The following is a 20,302-nucleotide window of genomic DNA, read 5'->3' as shown; positions in this document are numbered from 1 at the left end:
AAACTCCATTGGAGGAGAAAAAGACCTCAGAGGGAAACCTGGCCTAACCAGGGGATTCCAGTTCCCCTCTGGCAAAAACTGCTGCCTCTGCACAAGCTCGACAGTGCTTGCACAACAAGGCAAAATAAAAAAAGTTAGATTTAAAATTATCATTAATAATCTAATAGCGACTGAAGTTTTGTAGAGTCGCCACATCCTTCGTCCAGCATTTGTCAGGTCTGGGAATGGATTGCGCCCTGCCCGCTCCGGTAACCTTGGACTGCATCCTGCCCGCTCTGGTAACCTTGGAACAACGAGACAAGACTGGCTGAGAGTAGAGTACTGTTCTGCACTCTTTGATGCAACAAATGCATCAGTTGTTATTGGAAGTGTCCCTGGTTCCGGTTGATCTAACTAGTGCAGCCTAGATCTTTGAAATATATATATTATGATAGTGTATGCAAGATTAAAAAGATGCGTCTTTAGTCTAGATTTAAACTGACAGAGTGTGTCTGCCTCCCGGACAGTGCGGGGAAGACTGTTCCAAAGTTTAGGCGCTAGATAGGAAAAGGATCTGCCGCCTGGACTTGATTTTGAAATTCTAGGTATTACCAACTGACCTGACGCCTGAGAGCGTAGTGCACGTGATGGACTATAATACGTAAGAAGTTCTCTCAAGTAGTGAGGAGCTAAACCATGCAAGGCTTTATAGGTAATAAGCAAGATTTTAAAGTTTATGCGATGCTTGATAGGTAACCAGTGCAAGGTTGACAGAACCGGGCTAATATGCTCATACTTTTTTGTACGCGTAAGAACTCGAGCTGCCGCATTTGGGACCAGTTGGAGTTTTTGTAATAGGCCTGCAGGGCAACCACCTAATAGTGCATTACAGTAATCTAGTCTTGATGTCATAAAGGCATGTATAAGCTTCTCTGCATCTGATGGTGACAGCATATGACGTAGTTTAGATATATTTTTAAGATGGAAAAACGCAATTTTACAGGTGTTGGCGACCTGGTTCTCAAATGACAGAGTACTATCGATATAAAGCCAAGATTCTTAGCTGAAGATGAGTAAAAACCTATTTTTCATTGCAAGGTTGAAATTTTCATGAAATGAAATCAATGTGGGGAGAAAGATAACAGTAGCGCATTGACCTTCAATAAGATATTATTTTATGTAATTTAATTTAGTTAGATTTCTTTTTACTGATTTTAACATTTTACGGTTCATTATTTACACAAATATTTTGTATTTTACTAACATTTTATAAAATGCTAGGAGTAGTTCAGTATTATTATTTGGGCTGCTAGTTTCATACAATTTAACTGAATGAGGACCAGGGCTATCAAGATCCCAAATAATAAGTGTCAAGTATCATTAAATTGATCTAGCTACGTGACTTGTGTAAGACACCACAAGCCTTTATTAAAAAGTAATATTATAACCTGATGTGAGGAACTGAAGAGAGGGAGAGAGAAGAAGATAACTGCAAACAAATTTAACAAATGAATTTAATAAAGATACAAATATAAAGCTGAATATACTTGAGGTAACATGAGTTGAAGCATTTATATTCTGTGTGTGCACCTGCATGCTCTATCTCACTCAGAGTCAGTGCTAATCTGTCACACACCCCATTTTCAAGAGTTCACAACTAACGCATGCCCACCACAATAACTGTAAAAACAGCTATAACAGTTTGTACTGATCAGAAACGATTTCTCACAAAAGCCTTGTACGTTACCCAGAACATAACTCAACATAAACATAAAACACAACTTTTTACATGTCTCATTTTTTGTTTCTAGTGTGTGTTTTATTTAAATTCCATAGATATTACACATTTTTTAAATAATTTACAATGAAAAAAGCAGACGTTTCTATTCTACACTCACCTAAAGGATTATTAGGAACACCATACTTATACTGTGTTTGACCCCCTTTCGCCTTCAGAACTGCCTTAATTCTACGTGGCATTGATTTAACAAGGTGCTGAAAGCATTCTTTAGAAATGTTGGCCCATATTGATAGGAAAGCATCTTGCAGTTGATGGAGATTTGTGGGATGCACATCCAGGGCACGAATCTCCCGTTCCACCACATCCCAAAGATGCTCTATTGGGTTGAGATCTGGTGACTGTGGGGGCCATTTTAGTACAGTGAACTCATTGTCAATTTGAAATGATTCGAGCTTTGTGACATGGTGCATTATCCTGCTGGAAGTAGCCATCAGAGGATGGGTACATGGTGGTCATAAAGGGATGGACATGGTCAGAAACAATGCTCAGGTAGACCGTGGCATTTAAATGATGCCCAATTGGCACTAAGGAAACATCCCCCACACCATTACATCACCACCACCAGCCTGCACAGTGGTAACATGATGGATCCATGTTCTCATTCTGTTTACGCCAAATTCTGACTCTACCATCTGAATGTCTCAACAGAAATCGAGACTCATCAGACCAGGCAACATTTTTCCAGTCTTCAACTGTCCAATTGTGGTGAGCTCGTGTAAATTGTAGGCGTTGTAGGCTCTTTTTCCTATTTGTAGTTGAGATGAGTGGTACCCGGAGGGGTCTTCTGCTGTTGTAGCCCATCCGCCTCAAGGTTGTGCGTGTTGTGGCTTCACAAATGACTACTGTAATGCGCTACTTAGTGGTTGTCCTGCATCATCTATAAACAAACTACAGTTAGTTCAGAACGCAGCTGCCAGAGTTCTAACCAGGACCAGAAAATATGATCACATAACCCCAATTTTATCAACCCTTCACTGGCTACCCATTAAGTATCGTATTGACTTTAAAGTTCTTTTAATCACTTATAAAGCCTTAAAGGGTTTAGCCCCTACCTACCTAACAGAGCTTCTATCATACTACAACCCATCACGCTCTCTAAGATCTCAAAACGCAGGACTTTTGATAATACCTAGAATAACTAAATCCACCAAAGGGGGTCGAGCTTTCTCATACGTAGCACCTAAACTCTGGAACAGCCTCCCTGATATTATTCGAGGATCAGACACACTCGCCCAATTTAAATCTAGATTAAAAACGCATCTTTTCAGCCAAGCATTCACTTAATGCAAATATGCTAAATAAACCACCAGGAGATGCTGACATTAGATATTGTTTACTAGAATAATTGGATTTATTATATAAAACACCATGTAGTGTGTTTTACCCTTTCTTGGGTTTTTCGTTTTTCCCCTTTAAAGCTGCTTCGGAACAATGCAAATTGTGAAAGGCGCTATATAAATAAAATTGACTGCATACCTCGGTTGTAACGAGTGGATATTTCAGTCAAAGTTGCTCTTCTATCAGCTTGAATCAGTCGGCCCATTCTCCTCTGACCTCTAGCATCAACAAGGCATTTTCGCCCACAGGACTGACGCATACTGGCTGTTTTTCCCTTTTCACACCATTCTTTGTAAACCCTAGAAATGGTTGTGCATGAAGAAACCCTAAATGCATTGAAGCAACTGCCATGTGATTGGTTGATTAGATAATTGCATTCATGAGAAATTGAACAGGTGTTCCTAATAATCCTTTAGGTGAGTGTAAATTTTTCACATTATCACCTAATGAATACAGGAGGCAGAGGTGCATACACACAGTGCTGAAAATCACACTTATTACAGTTTGTACAGTGTATTTCTAATGCTGCAGATGTGGTCTCCAAAAGTAGGCTTTATATCAATTTAGTTTAGACACATAAAGTAGAATTGACACGTTTATTGCACAATCCTAAAACATTAGTTCAGCAAACTTGATTTTAAGAAACACTAAACTTGTTCCCTCTTGTTGGTATCTTCTCTCAGTAGAAAACCCAGTGCTGTTTTGTGTTTGTGTTGGTCAGTTTGCTCTATTTCTGTTTCACCTTCACACAGTATATTATTTTGCCAGAGAAAGCAGATTTGTTATGTTGGCTCCAAATGAGCACATGATTATACTGAAACTGATATAAATAATGTCTATAGAAATTCAGAGATCTCTCCGAAAAAATCCCGCTTTTTAGTGATATATTGTTTTTATGGAAGTATTTTTAAATACTAATACCTTCAAAGTCCTCCCGCAGTAAGCAGATTGACCGACAACTTGGTCAGTTACTGGCTACATGTGATTAATTTATTCTGACGTTCAGGATCAGTTCAGCCTAAGGTTAACTCTATGAGTGAAATACTGATGGTTAGCATGTAGCCTATATAATTGTTTAAAAGTGCAATTCTAATATTCCAAAGTTCTGGTTTTAAGTGTTACTTTACTATCAAATCAAAATGTCCTCGTTTTTTACTCACCCTCAAGGCATCCTAACTTAATATGGTTTTCTTCTTGAAGAATAATGCAGTCGGAGTCATAATACCACATGTCATCTTCCCTTAGGTCTCCTTCATATCTCTACTCTTTGAGCTGTCGTATAAAGTATTATATTAAAACAATACACTCAAATGAACAATAAGTAGGTTCTTAATTAGTGAGTGAACTCGGCCACTTAAAACTCCACACCAGCAGTCACTTTCGTTGAACAGTGCTAGGTTCTGTCCGTGTTCTTGCTTATGCGTGCATACAGTCATCAGGTTTTAAATCATAAATGCTCAAACAAGGTCAATAAGTGACACGTTTTTGGAAACACTGTTTGTACATGTGTATCTCATTCACGCGTGTGAACTGAATGTGCTGCTGAACAGAGTAGACAGAGAGAGGCTGTGCTGCGCTGGGAAAACAAAGACTGTTTTCCGCCAAGGCTTATTCAGAAAGTAGCTAGATTTGTCTCTAGTCGCTTTTTTATAAATAAGTCGCTAAAGGGGTCTGAAAAGTCACTAAATCTAGCGACAATTTCGCCACGTTGGCAACACTGCTCAGGAAAGCACGTCACATTGAATCAAATAAACGGTCGGTAATCCAGATCCTTCCGCCTATGGAATTTAAAATGAACTATCTATTTAAAAAATTAGTGATGAACTTGTGTAGTTATTACCAAAATGAGGACATGCTATATTCAGGTTAAGTTTTAAAAATCTTTAGGGGCTCATGGGCTCATGGCGTGAATAAGTATTTTTCTGTTTCTTTGGTGTGTTAGAAGTTGCAGAAATGCATGTATTAGACACGTAAAATTGCAAAACAAAAGATGCATTCTTTCTAAAAGTGAATGCTCACCCAGACCTGCCTGAAACGCCTCATGTAACCAAACCCTTGTGACTTAGACCGCCCAAATGTTTACGCAAGTAAGGTGGGCATACCTGTCAGTACAATTGCCTCGAAACCTGATGTTCCAAATATGGTAAGAAGTGTTAGATTTTCCGTCACACAATTGCAGTACTCGACCAATCATAGCACACCTTGCTTTTCAGAGCGATGAGCTTTGTAAAAAAAGATTTAAGAGGAGATACAAACATGCACGTAAGTTGAAAATACAGCATTTTTTAACCTTGAATCGTGTATACACATTACATTACATCTAAAATAAACGATTATATTAATTTTAGCCTTGTCATATGACCCATTTAAATTGTTGTTGGAACCACTTTCCCTTCCGTAATGCTGTATTATCATATATTGACTGGATTTGGGTTTATTAGTCTGTTCAACTTTAGCCACTCTGAATGTTGTCTGAATTAGAAAACAAGGCTTTGTTTAATGTTTTTAAAGAATGCTGGAGGGCGGGACTTCTTTCATTAGAGAGATCATTCCTTTCCATTCAGAGTAATGGCAGTGGCACATCTTGTTAATGTATAATATCTTTGGACGTCATACATGAGTAGAAAGCAGACGTCAGAAGTATTATGATGGTAGTACAGGGTTTGGAAATTGATTCAGGAAGGACAGATGACTGGTAATACTGGGTGAACAAGTAGGTGTGATTTAAATTCAGAGAGTGCGGTTATTGTCTTCAATTCCAAGGCCAGAGAGCTACACCGCTCCACATGAACCATACAAGACTTGGCACTCATTGATCATAGACAAAATCACACCCAGAAGTTCGGAGTGTTAAAGACAAGGTCTGATAACTCAGAGAGAAGTAAGAAGGAGCAAGGCCTTTGACTGACTTAAAGGTAAGCAGAAATGACACAGGTAACCAATGGAGATTAAATAAGATGGGGTAATATAAGCAGATCTACAAATGTTTGCTACAAGAATCAGCTTTAAACTTTCTATAGGACAAAAAAATGATGAGCTTGAGCTTTATTAATATGAGTAATCCTGCACCATGACAGAAAATGTGGAGTTTTTTCTTCTTTTGCTGAACTTTAAAGCGGGTGAATTTATAGATTTCATTGGCAATGGTGTTAACATGGTTTTAGCTGGCTTCGGCACAACATGCATCTCTAAATTCACCCTATTTAAAGCACTACCCCTAAAAACATTAAAACTAAACTTAATAAAGCAAATCTAGTCCAATTGACAAGTCATCATTGCTTTAACCATTTCTAATTTAATAAAAAATTAAAGTGAAAGTGTCAAGCCTTTCCCCCTGAGGTTTCCTCCAGGCTCCAGTCCTGTGTCTATATTGGTCTATGAGTGAACAGCAGGGGATCTCTTGACTGCTGGTTTGAATGATTGAATAGTGACAGAGCAGCACAGGGCCTGTCAGGAAAGTGCCTCCTCCATTTGCCCATGAGGAGCATCTGCCTCATGCATGCTGCATAGTAATATGGGATCAGGGAGTCAGAGCTACAGAGTTGGAAAGAGAGGAAGAGGAAGAGGGTGTGTATATAGATTAAAGATAGACAGTTGACCTCTCTCTTTGGAGTCTAAAGTGTTGTTAATATTACTCATATATTTACTTACATGTTTATATTTATTATTGTGCTTAAAATGTATAGTTATTCAAACTGTTTCAGTATGTTAGATGTCTTGTTCATCACTTATGAAATGTAAAGTAATATTTAACTGTGCACGTGTATCATACAAGAACAGAGACAGGTTGAACATGTCTCACCTGTAAATCAAAACGTCTCTCTGTCCCAGCCCATAAAGCCCCACCTTTCATTATTAAACAAAATAAAAGTTAGAGTATTTAAAACATCCAAATCTTTCGAAACAGCCTACGCCTGTTTATGGAACGTGCGATTTTTCTGTAGCAACCTTTATACCTCTTGTTTTATAAGAGTGCCTTCTGTTTAATAGATACAATTAGGATAGCATTTTGTAGGTTTGTATAAAATTATCCTTTTGTATCCTTGATCGCTTACATTGAATACTTTTACGTGTGATAAACGACGGTTAGAGACAATGCCTGGGACTGCATTTTTGTGAGTGGATCTCTTTATTTTCTTGGCTCAATGAATGGGCTGTACTACTGAAAACATTAGTATTATTATTTAACATTATTATTTAAAAAAACATTGTTTCCGTTTTAACAGACCTTTTTTTTGTTAGAAATGTGAGAAGAGAACAAAGTGTTCTGGTGACTCTAGGGTGGTTCTGAGTTTCACTTCCTATCAGTAGTTATGTAGTGCTCTACTGAATGAAAAATCTGAAAGTTGTAAAAGCCAGGAGGAACAAAAAGGCAAAAAAAGAAAGTTTAGTCCAAGTCTTTAACACACTGTTGCTTAGTATTAAAGTATCAGATCAACCTTCAAATCTGTCTAAATTTCTTTGTTCTGATGAACACAGAGAAAGATATTTGGAAGAATGCTTGTAACCAAAACAGTTCTTGGCCACGATTGTCTACCATAGTGGGAAACATTGTTTTATTAATTTATTTGTTCTGTGGAACACAAAAGAAGAGATTTGGAAGAATGTAGCAAAGCAAACCGTTCTAGGACACTTTCCATTGTAATTTTTCCTACTATGGTAGTCAATTTATACAGATTTGGAACAACTTGAGGTTGAGTAAATGATAGAATTTTTATTTTTGAGTCAACTGTCCCTTCAAAGCTATAGTGCCGGGGACTGCCACGGAGGACTTGAGTTGATTACTGTCAGATGACTCTCAAAACCTATGTATTTTTTTATAATATTTCCATCTACATTTCAATGTGCTCTCTCTGCATTAAGGAAATTCTCAAGAAAACCAACAAATTGGACACAACCAGCAAATCGATGATTCCTTATGAGTTTATTGGGAATGAATAATTCAGCTTTGTCCTTTCAAGTTCTTCTGCATCCATATCTACTAAAACCAGCTTTTAAAGTGTCTGCTTGAAATCGCAGCCTAAGTTCAAAACATTTGAAGTAGGAGTCTATTTCATGTATCTAAGGAGGGAGCAAATACTCCTTAAACTTTAAACAAAGCTCTTCTTCTGTTTCGGATCTCTTTTATGAAACCAGACTGTGGGATGTATAGGACAGACATGGAAGATTGACCGTCTGTGGCTTGTCGGTGTGTGTATGTGTCCTGCCACCCATATGGAGTGGAGCCACAGTGTCTCATCTCTGCTTCTGAGTGCGTTTTTTGTTTTGTTTTTGTTAATGTTGCTCGTCATACACTTTACTCCCCCCATGAGGCTGATGTGTATTTAGTTGAAAATGCACCAATGAATGGTCATTGTGTTTGTCAGCGCCAGTTTCCAGTCTAATTGGCACATGTGCTTGTTGGCTGGTCGATTGTAGGTTTAAAGCTTAACTTTTCAGTGCTAAAAAGAAAAAAAAATTACATTGGTGTTTCTGTTTCTGTTTACGGTGAGAGATTTGTCTTCATAGGCTGTAACCAGCGTTCTTCAAATTATTTACATCATGTTGTTCACAATTGTCCGATGCCACCAGCTGCTGTAATCTAGAGGCGTTCTCTCAGTTCTCAGCAGTGTATAATATACATGATGATTTTATCTTTATTCGGCCAGTATCTAAAACGACAACCAAATGCATCGTTTACAAAGTATTTTAAGGAATAATGTATTTTGATTGGCAGTCTCTTCTTATTTCTCATTCTTGCATCCAGATTGCTGTCCACTTCCTGTCTTCCTGTCACAAATCTTGGGTTTTCGATAGAAGTGCTCGCTTTATTTTAGCATCAGAACACATGCGACACTTCATTTTCATGTGCCCGCGTTGCGGCCGCAAGATTTATGTATGGTGAATATCATTTCGTCTGGCTGACAGTGATGATCAGACAGTGGTTGTTAGCAGGTCCGAGTGGTCCTGGCCCAGCAGTGAACACTGCTACACCGCGAACGCTCCCTCGCACCATCCGTGCGGACGTGAGGATCTGTATGTGCGCGCGTGCGCCGACACGGATTTCGAGCTCCTGCGCTGCAGCTGGCTGCTGTAAATATTAGCTTTTAAAATGAATGCGGCCACCCTCAGATATTCAAAGGCAGAAATTGAGCAGCATGTTTTTTTATTTAGTTGTCTGGCACCCTTTTCTAAACCAGCAGCAGACAGCTTGGTTACGTTTGACAAACATAAGGTAAGCAGGGCATTCAGCCTCCATCTTCGGGTGCTTGTGGTTTTGGACTGGGGTGAAGGGGTCTCTGAGACTGCTTCCAGAAGGGCAATGGGTTCAGCTCCATTAAACATAAATATAAACAAATACTCGGCGAAGAGTTTCGAAAATAACAGGCTAATAAAGCTACCCCCTCCCAATGGCACGTCATGAATTGATCCTCAGAGATCCAAAACCATGCCGTGTTTGAGCTTATTTATGGCACACATGGTCGTGAGCGTGTCTGACAGAAGTGGAATTCTTGGGTTTTACTTTGGTTGCTTGTTTCTGAGTGCTTTTGTGTTTGAATGTTTGCACACTAAATTCAACTGTACCTGGACATGTATTTATACAATCTGCTGAAGTGGACAGCTTTTTAATGTTTGTTTTTGGAGTTTTCGACGATTTATATATAGCGGCATTGGGAGAGACAAACGCACATGAGAAAATGGAATTGGGATATTGTGCAAGCCAGATTTAAACTCAAATTACCTGTACGAGCCCCCACGCACAGCATCCACACTAATCTTAATGTCATATCTTGTACAACACCGACAAATTAACGTGTGCCGATGTTTATAATTAAGGTGGAGACTAAGATGTCCAGTGAAATTTTCAGAGGTTTAGCAGGATCCTTCAGTGACGGGCAGGGTGTGTGCATATGCTTCTGAGTGTGCGATCGTCCAGGAAGAGCTCAGTAATCCAGCGCCGCCACAGGCATGCTGAATATGAGGAGCCCCTGAAGAGTTGTGGAGAGCGCTGTCACTTTTTCCACCCCAGCAGGTTGGAGGAGAGATGGAGAGATGAAGGAACAGAATGAAAGAACATGGATGGTTATGGCAGTTATAAGGAGAGAGAGAGGCGGTCCACTCGTGTTGTTGGCCCGTTTACCTCAACACTGGTTGCCACAGGGCATAACAGAGCATTGAACCATCACTGCCATTCCTTCCGTGCCTCCAAGATCAGTCATCCATCTTATTCCCATTTTGGGAAGAAAGAGACATAATTGGAGCCTTCTTTATACAGTATACATAGCAAAAGCTAATTTTCCCTTAAAAGACGTCAAATGAGAAAGACTACATTATAATACCAAATGAATACAGAATGATATAAATGTTACTTAAAAAATATATTATATTAAATGGATCACGCAAAAAACCTGTATGACTTTCTTTCTTCTGCAGAATACAAAATAAGATATTTTGAAGAATGTTAGTAACCAAAACAACATTGCTCCCCCCTTGACTTCCATTTTATGAACACAAAACCATTTCAAACATTTCACAAAATATCTTTTATCATATCGCTGCTATCCCTCAGAAATGTTGTATCTCCATATTTTGTTATTTGAATTTTTTCATCATTTTTTTAAATCACCCTTTATGTTTGTCACTGGTATTTGTAAATATATCTAACCAATAAAAAGGATTAAAAAGTGCCTGCTGGAGTGATGAGAAGTTGGAACCCATGAGCGGCTGGAAGAAGGGTTAGTGCCCGTAGAGGTTGTAAATATGGGGGACCGGTGGGTCCGTGGCGATACCTGCGCTCGCGGAAGCCCTGCTGTTCCGGCTTCCCCGCGGGCGGCCACGACTAGCGGCGGAGGTGGATTGCCCGGGTTGGGAATACGGAGAACCGCGAGCCGTGCCCGGCTTGGCGGCGGACCCCTCCATAGCACCCTTGGGGAGGAGGCGTAGAGGCCGTAAAGCTCCGCCTTGGTCATCCGCCTGTGGAAGTGGACGTTCGCGTTTGACAGAGCTAGTCGTAAGCCCTGGACAGTCCATTCTGTATGGCGGGGATAGCGTTGTGAGCGAACGGCTCCTCCCGAACTTTGTTAATTAAACATCATTTGGGGAAACTACACATCATTCTGATCATTTATCTTTTTTTTTAAACTCCTTACATTTGATACACTGAATGCATTCAGGAAACAATCATCTTTCTCACTTTATTTAGCATGCCATTCGAGTTCAACCACACAACCATAATACATTCCACACACTAGTAAGAAAAATAAAAGCATCCCTCATACTGTATGTTCGTTTTAACTTACAATAGCTTTATGTTTATTGTTTAAATATTCACACATTACATCTAGAAAATATAAAAAAAGTGTTCAATAAATGATTTTATAATTTCTAAAAATGTAAAAATCTCCCACAACCTTAAATGGTTGCAACTTTGTTTCAGGCAGAGAAAAACTTTGGTACAGTATGTGAAATAAGTCTCATTATCCGGCTTATTTGTGATAATTGGAGATTACTACTGCTCCCGCTTTGGAATGTCACAATGAAGTGGTGATGGTTTGGATATACTAGCCAAACTGGCATGCTCTCCTGGGATATCCCAAGTTGCCCCTCCTTAACAGGAAGCTTAGAAGAACTGACAAGTTCACAGGCCACAGAGATGCTGAAGGTGATGAGGCTTAGACGGTGTGGAGGAAGTGTCACGGTTGACAAAGCTGTGTAAGCGCTTAATTTCCTGTGGAGCCTGACTCTTTCTCTCTTGCAGAATGGATTGAGGAGAGAGTAAAAAAATCGGCAGACTTCAGTCAGGGGGAGATCGGCTTTTGGAGCGAATTCTGTCTGGCATCTTTATAAGCCTCTTTTGTGCAGCGTTGATCTGTTCGCTGTCTTTTCTCTGCATACTTCTTATCAGAATCTACCTGTAAAGAAGCTGTAATGAACGTCAAAAGGACTTTGTTAGATGTCTCTTGCTTTTTCTTTGCTCTTTGAATCGCTTTCCTTCAGTCAACTCGGTTCTATTCATGTTAATGTAGTTGTTAACAGCTTGCGGTGGAGCGGTTTGTGAGGCTTTGGTGTCGGTACGCTCGCAGGCTGCTGGGTAGCATCGGACTCAAGGAATGAAGGAGCGCAGAACAGTCCCTCTGGTGAAGGAGTGAATGAGGGAACTGCGCTCTCTTAAGTAATCCATTTCTCACACTCTCTCTGCTGAGCACGTGTCACTGGATAGTTGCCCGCAGTGAAGTGTTGAGGGAAGCTCGTGATCAGTTTTTAGGAAATGTTTGTGATGCAGAAAGACTTTGTTAAGGACTTTGTAGTTCAGGAAGACATTTAGAAACCCACATGACATTTGTGATGTACTGACAGTGTCTGTATCTGTCAGTATATTGTAAACCGTTTTAGCCATTAGGATTTTTTAAACAAACAATACCAGGGCTTATATTACATATTATCTGGTTACAAAAATAATGGTTTTGTTTCTGGATTTTTTAGACAAAACTACTACATTTTTATTGTATGATCTCACTCTTTTTCTCTTTCGTTCTCTTTTCACATTTCTTAGTCATATTCCCCCCTCTATTCAAGTTTCTCCCTTGTGTCTCTTTTACTTTGTTTTGTCTCTCTTGCACTTTCTTTTTTCTCTGTTTCACTGTCTCACTCTCTTTTTCTGTCTCCGCAGGAGCCGGAAGATTCAGATCCGGAACATTCCCCCTCATCTCCAGTGGGAGGTAAGTGTGTAACTGCTGAGTGTGTGTGTGGGGTCAGGATTCTGCCTTATCCTCTGGGCTGCATCACTTCTTTTGGTAACTGACAGTACACATTTCCCCACTTGAAAATGTTTGCTTCTGTACACATGCCTACACTTTGCAATCTGATTGGCCAGTGTGTGTGGATCTGATTGTATGTCCTGATGATGTCATCACGGGTGGGGGTATAACATGTGTGTGTAACAAAGTGTGTTTATAACATATCATACCCTTTACATTGCAGGTTTTGGACGGCCTTTTAGCACAGTATGGTACTGTAGAAAATGTGGAACAAGGTAAAGACACCTATAATATCGTCACCGTCATTTGATACCTTGTATGTCCAAATTTGCTGTCTTTCAGGGAATGGAAAAAATACTGTACTTTTAAAATGATCAAATGTGTCTTTGTAATACTCTTTATTTGTTAGCTATTTGCAAAACCCAGTGACAGTTATAAAGGGTGACAATAAATTATGACTTATGACAAAAAAGTAATAACGAAATATGGAGATACAATGTTTCAGATGGACAGCGGAGATACTGTATATACACATTCTTTATACATTTGTATAGTTGTATAGTTTTAGGCTATATTTGTGACTAAAATGTCCATGGACTCTTTGTCTTATGTCAATTTTCCATTTATGAAACAATAAAGAGCCCTTTATGTTGGAGAAAAAACAGACCATGTCATATAACACATGTACTGATGTACCCACATGTGGTTGTATATAATGACAAACAGACTCTATGGGCTACAGAGACAATGTGTGCATTCACATCACACATTATTCAAACTTAAATCACATCAACACGTGCTGGCGAGGGAGACATCTCAGTTCGGGGGTTCAGTAAAACAGAGAGAAAGGGAAGACATACGGGTAGGGCGTGTGTGAAAGAGAAGTCGCAGGCATGAGAGGGATGAACTCAGTGCTCCGGTTAGAATGAACAGTGTGGCAGAGTGTGGATTGAAGTGGGAGAGTGTGGCACGGCTCCAGATGTAATGTGTGTTTTTTTGCGGCGTGGTAATATGAAGGTAAATGTAGGCGCCTGTGGTCTCGCTCACAAGCAGCTGAGGCAGTCATCATTTACACCTGGTTTAAATGTGTGTCTCATGTGACCACTTGTTGTCCGTAAGGGAGGGGCTATTGATTTAGAGACTATATGAATCATGGGGACATTCACAGTGGGCATGTGTCACTTCACATTATTGAGCCAAGCCTTTAAATGCTTAAACAAATTGTAATACTTTAACACGTTAATGCATGAAGTATAGCAGATTCAGTCAAGATATTTTCCCATGTGTTTTTATTGCTCTTAAAGGGACAGTTCACCCAAAAATGTAAATTCTATCACCATTTTCTCACCGTCAGGTTGTTCCAAATCTGTATAAATGTCTTTGTTCTGATGAACAAAGAGAAAGAGAAAGAATGCTACTATAGTGCCCCAGAAGTGTTTGCTTTCCTACATTCTTCTAAATATACTTTTCTGTGTTCAACAGAACCAAGAAATATATAAAGCAATTTTTCCTACTAAATAGTAGTCAATGGTGGCCAAGAACTTTTTGGTTCATCAGAACAGAAATATAAACAGATTTGGAACAACTCGAGGGTGGGTAAATTAAGACAGAATTTATATATTTTTTGATAAACTGTCACATAACTGTCACATACTTAAATAATGAGAAGTATCAATGTTCTTCATGACACTTCAATTGACAAAAAGTCAGGGCTCGTAGAAAACCCACAGTTTCCTGCTAAAAACGATATTGTATTTCTCATCTGACCTTTCTGACATGATTTGAAGGCAGCTGCCTGTCATTTTTGCGTGATGTTTCATCATTGGTGACGCTCATTCTTTCGTAGATTGATCGCAGCCCATGATTTGTGGTTGTCTTCTTGTGTGAAGCATTGGATTTTTTGCCCAGCCCGTCCCATTCTGCTTCCTCTAGACAGACTGTCTAGTCCACTAGACACACAACTCCATCTAATCAATAAAGAGGCCGGCTTTCCTCTGAAAAATGCCACATGCACATTGTGTTAGACTGGCTTCTGGCTGTAATTATTGAAATGACATTAAAGGATTCCTTGTAATGTGGCAAAACTTTGCTTAATTCATTTAGTGCAGTGGTGGACAGCAAAGAAGTAAATGTAATTCGTTACTGTACTTAAGTAGGTTTTTCGTGTATCTGTACTTTACTCAAGTATTGAAATTTTGGGAGACTTTAACTCCACTACATTTCAAAGTCAAATATCTTACTTTTTACTCTACTACATATTCAAAATCAGTCGTTCCTTTTTATTTATGAGTCAGTAAAAACGTAACAATCACAGTACATCACGCGCTGTGTTGTCGCCTTGGTAATGTTATCTACTTAGTTGCGACATCACATCAGATTTTAGTGCAACAGCATAACATTTTGACTGCCAATGTCTTTATAAGTTAAATCATGCAAGAAACTATTGAATCTAACTTGCCACAACACCATGACCTTACGCGATTTATTTGAAATTGTTGAAAAGAAGAACGAGTCTTTCATCTTTAAGTGCCTTCTCTGAGTGAAAAGAATGAGAGAGGAGGAATACACCCCTCTAATTTATCAGGAATGAAGATGGGCTAGATACTTACATAACCAACAGTCTGATTTCTAGAATTCAAGTTGGAGGAATGTCTAATTACTTAGCAAGAATGTGCTGTAATACGGTGCATTGAATCCACTTAGATTAGTATATATTTGTTTTTACGATCCTTTTGTTCCATTGCAAGTTTAAGTTGAAATAAAAACTTGGATTACTGTTACAAATAAATGTTAAACCAAAACTGCTCTCAAGTCCTGTTATTTAATTTTGTTCTAAAGGAAATTGTTTGGCTTCAAGGTTTTGGGCTTATGAAAATTTTAATAGACACCAGTGTCTGTCTGACTAATGAATGTAATTTTATTAATAGATTGGTGTGCAAAGAGTGACATGAGAGTCTTCACATAGACTTAAGAGTTAAGCAAGAGTCCTGTGACAAAAATGGACATTATAGCCATATAAACAAATCATAGTACTTGGATACTTGAGTACATTTGAAGGCAAATGCTTTTGTACTTTTACTCAAGTGAAAGTTTAAAGGCAGCACTTCTACTTTTACTTGAGTAATATTTTACCTTGGGTATCTCTACTTTTACTCAAGTACATGGTTTGTGTACTTCGTCCACCACTGATTTAGTGTCTTCATGGCTCAACCAGAAGACACGGCTCTGGCAACAATGACGAGGTCACGGGTTGGATTTCCAGGGAACACACCTCCCATTTTCCAAATGCATCAAATTACTTATTTCACACTCTTCAGGGAATATACTGTAGTACCTCTCCTTTAACAGGTCTGGAGCTGTATGCTGGTGTGAGATAGCAGTAGGAACATGTATAGCTGAATTAAGTGCTGAAATAGAGTCCATAATGTCATTGTTTGTGTATTTCGATGGCATCTTTGATATGTGGACAGGAGGAGCGTTTTGTGCATTTCTTGTGAAGAGCACATCTGGCTAGAGCACAGCATTACCTTTTTTTATGCAGACACACAAGTGGCTTTTCACAGCACTAGTGGAAAACTGCGTTTGTTTGTCCGTATGCATCTAACACAAAAGCACACAGCCACACATGCTTATGAAAACTGGGCTACCACTTCTGAACTTGAACTCTAACCGTGCCCTCTCTCTCTCTCTCACTTTGATTTGCCCTCTCTCTCTCTCTCTCTCTCTCTCACTTTGATTTGCCCTCTCTCTCTCTCTTTGCAGTTAACACTGATACAGAAACAGCTGTGGTGAATGTCACATACTCAACAAAAGAGGAGGCTAAAATGTAAGTGTGTTAGCTAAGTTTACTCCTCATATCGAAGGGGGTCTTTTCTATTGTGCAGTGCATTTTCATGTGATTTTATTGGGTAAAATATTAAACTTACAATTTGGGGATTGAAATCATGTGCCTTTTTTGTTAAAATTAATTAAAAAATGGTTGAATTTGTAATCGGACGACAACTTTGACTTGAATAACGTACAGATTTAGTTATCAGTGTTTATTCACCCCGTATCATTCAAAACCACTACATCACTCTCTTCTGTTGAACACAAAATATTATATTATAAATATTATAATTTTACTTCCATGCGTTAGAATGGGAGTGAATGGGTGTTTACTTTTTGAAGCTCCAAAAGGTTTGCGTTTGTTTAAGAGAAATATCCATATTGACAGCGCTATTAACGTTGAGGTCTAGCTTCTGTCATGATGGCAGATGACGCAGGCGTGTCTTAAGGTCCGATGACGAATGCTGGATTTTTCGTTTGGTTCTAATAGGTTAGTGTCTATTTGGCAGGAACTTTTGTCACCATCATTTGCCGGAAAAACAAGCCTCGGGTTCACATGCATTTGAGAGAGGATGGAAGCTAGACATAAACGATAAAAGTGCTTTCAATTTCTCTTAAACAAACGCATTGATTCGCTTCAGAAGACTTTTGTTAAGACCACGGAGCCGTGTCGAGCAGTTCTTTGATCGATGAACATCAAAGCTTATAAAAAGTCAACACCCTTTCACTCCAATTCTACCACTTGGAAGTAAAATAATACATGGTATTATAACTCAGACTGCATTGTTCTTCAAGAAGAAAACCTTATTCAGTTAGGATGCCTTGAGGGTGAGTTAAACATTGGGAAATTTTGATTTGCTAGTAAAGTATTCCTTTAATTCAATTGCTCTTTTTGATAATTGTTCCCCTTTGTTTATTCAGAGCTGTAGAGAAGTTAACAGGACAGAAGTTTGAGGATTACTCCTTTAAAGTGTCTTATATTATGGATATGGATGCTGCTCCCCCTCTCGCTGTGACCCGGAATCGTCGGGGTGGAAGGGGGTCACGGGAAGAGGACTCTCAGCCTGGCACCTCTGGAGGCTCCTTCGGGCCCAGGCAGAAACAGCCAGACTTCCCCCTGCGTATGCTGGTGCCCACGCAGTTTGTGGGAGCCATTATTGGCAAGGAGGGACTCACAATCAAAAACATAACCAAACAAACACAGTCTAAGTAAGTGTGAGAGTGTATTGATGGAACATGCACAAATTCAAACACACAGCTCAATAAGATCCCGAGGAGTCCATTTGCTATACTTGATACTTTCAGAATCATTATGATTTTTAATTATAATTGATAATTTTATAATTAAATTTATAATTAAATTGAGTGTAGGTCGACGAGTTGGCTTTGTGTTCTTTTAAATTAGTGTTTACTTTTATAGGTAAATGCTTTTCCTGTTGCTGTCGACAGATATTAAAAGGCTGATGGCAATTTCCAAAGTGTGGGTTGGTCAATTTAGACAAATGGACACATTTTCTCGCAGTATTCGTTTTAACTTTGTTGTTTTTATTTTGTACTGGCCAGAAGTAGTTATTATTATATTCCACAAGACTTTTGAATTATAACGTAATTTCTACAAATTGTTGTATTCAAAGGCTTGCATACCCTCGCTCTACACATTAATGTTACTAATACTAAAAATTGCTGTTAATACTAAAAATTGCTGTATCTCAACATTTTACAGTCAGTGTGGTCGAGAACTCAAACTATCTTGCGCAAGTTATTTTTAATACACTTTGTTTTTTAATGGAAAGTTGTAACCCAAAGTATTATTTTCATGAAATTTCGTTTTTTAACTAGCAATTTGCTCACTAGTGAATTTGTTTTTAAAGAAAAATTATTCAATAATGGATTTACACTAAAAGTTAAGATTATCCTCAAGAATTGAGGTTTACAACAACAACAGCTTCACATTTTGAAAGTAGACTCAAAACGGCAGTTCATTTTAAATCTCTTTGTCTGAGCCACAATTGAAGACATCATAAAACAGATATTTACAGGTGCACATCTGTGATAGTGGGATCACACACCCTTTGAATTCCATATTAATGTGAAAAGTTGTAACATGAACCGTAAACAACCTGCAGTTAAACCTTGTCTACACCAGAGGCGTGTCACAATCACCTCTATTATAATTCAACTTGTTAGGATGTGACGGAATTTGAAGTGCACTATATCAGCCATAGTGATCGACACCGTCCTTCATTTTGATAATCATGTCCTGACAGGGTGGACATTCATCGTAAGGAGAATGCGGGAGCCGCAGAGAAGCCCATCACCATCCACTCCACACCTGAAGGCTGCTCGTCCGCATGCCACATGATCATGGACATCATGCAGAAAGAAGCAGATGACACAAAAGTGTAAGTCCAAGTCTTCATTTATCTAACAGGGCTCTTTGTGCACATCTCTGTTCTTATGGTCTTGCTTCCGTAGAACTGAAGAGATTCCTCTGAAGATTCTGGCTCACAACAGTCTGGTCGGAAGACTGATCGGGAAGGAGGGTAGGAACCTGAAGAAGATCGAAGAAGAGACAGAGACAAAGATAACCATTTCTTCGTAAGTGTCAGCTCAAGTCGATGCCCTCCAGTTACAGAAAATTAAAGGAACAGTTCACCCAAAAATACAAACTCACCCTCAAGTTGTTCCAATGGTAGCGGTGGCCAAGAGCTGTCTGGTTACAAGCGTTCTTTCATCTTTGTGTTTATCAGAACAAAGCCATTTATACAGATTTGGAACAACTCAAGGGTGAGTAGTAAACGATGACTGTCCCTTTAAAGATGCTTCTATAGATGGTAGTTGTACTGCTGTTATTGTGCATTAGGCCAGTGACATGGTTATCATGGCCAAAATAATTCACGGTAAAGATTTAATTGTGATATCTATTTATTTATTTACACATTGTGAAAACCAAATGTCCACACAATGATAATAAAAATCTTAACCACCTACAAATTATTTATTCTTGTAAAAACAGCTTAATTTGGTTATTAGTACCAACTCTAATAACTTTCTTATTACCCAGAATCCACCTTCTGGCTGGGCACTTGTGTTTTTACCTCTGTGAAAACTCTTAGATCGCTGCTTCCTTCTTTCTTTATTCATTGATTGTCACTTTGTTTATTGTGGTTTCTGCTTACAGTTTACAGGACTTAACTATTTATAACCCAGAGCGAACCATCATTGTCAAAGGGAGCATTGAGGCCTGCTGTGGGGCTGAAGTTGAGATCATGAGGAAGCTAAGGGAAGCCTACGAGAATGACGTTGCTGCTATTAATGTAAGCGGTTTTTTTTTCTGAAAACCATTGAGTGAATGTAAAAGGGATTTTTTTTACTCATTTGAAAACTACACTTTCGATGTTACAATCAATATTACACAGAAGAGATTCGGATGGAATGAGAGAAACATTGACAAGCTGCTTTAAACATTACTGAACTACAGCAAGACCGGGATGAGTCAGCGTTCTATAGATGGCGAGGCCGTTAGGTGGTTTGTTTGTTTGCTGGTGTTCATCTATTGACTATGTGCGGGTCCTGACTCAATTTGTTCCACTGTGAACTCTCTGATACTACCATTCAC

The 20,302-nt window shown here is 39.0% G+C and overlaps 1 protein-coding gene across 2 annotated transcripts in view; it reads left to right on the top strand.

Moving 5' to 3' along the window:
* Positions 1-20,302, top strand: part of igf2bp2a (insulin-like growth factor 2 mRNA binding protein 2a) — a 53,504-nt gene that overhangs the window by 21,998 nt on the left and 11,204 nt on the right. For both annotated transcript variants that reach the window (XM_079464869.1, XM_079464868.1), the window contains exons 3-9: positions 12,768-12,816; positions 13,079-13,130; positions 16,618-16,681; positions 17,605-17,892; positions 18,951-19,085; positions 19,159-19,281; positions 19,865-20,000. In XM_079464869.1, the coding sequence (XP_079320995.1) occupies positions 12,768-12,816; positions 13,079-13,130; positions 16,618-16,681; positions 17,605-17,892; positions 18,951-19,085; positions 19,159-19,281; positions 19,865-20,000 (847 nt within the window). The remainder of the gene's footprint in view (positions 1-12,767; positions 12,817-13,078; positions 13,131-16,617; positions 16,682-17,604; positions 17,893-18,950; positions 19,086-19,158; positions 19,282-19,864; positions 20,001-20,302) is intronic.

Source organism: Barbatula barbatula (genome assembly GCF_947034865.1).
Source record: "Barbatula barbatula genome assembly, chromosome: 9".
Taxonomy (NCBI): Eukaryota; Metazoa; Chordata; class Actinopteri; order Cypriniformes; family Nemacheilidae; genus Barbatula; species Barbatula barbatula.
This window is presented reverse-complemented; position numbering and strand designations above follow the sequence as displayed.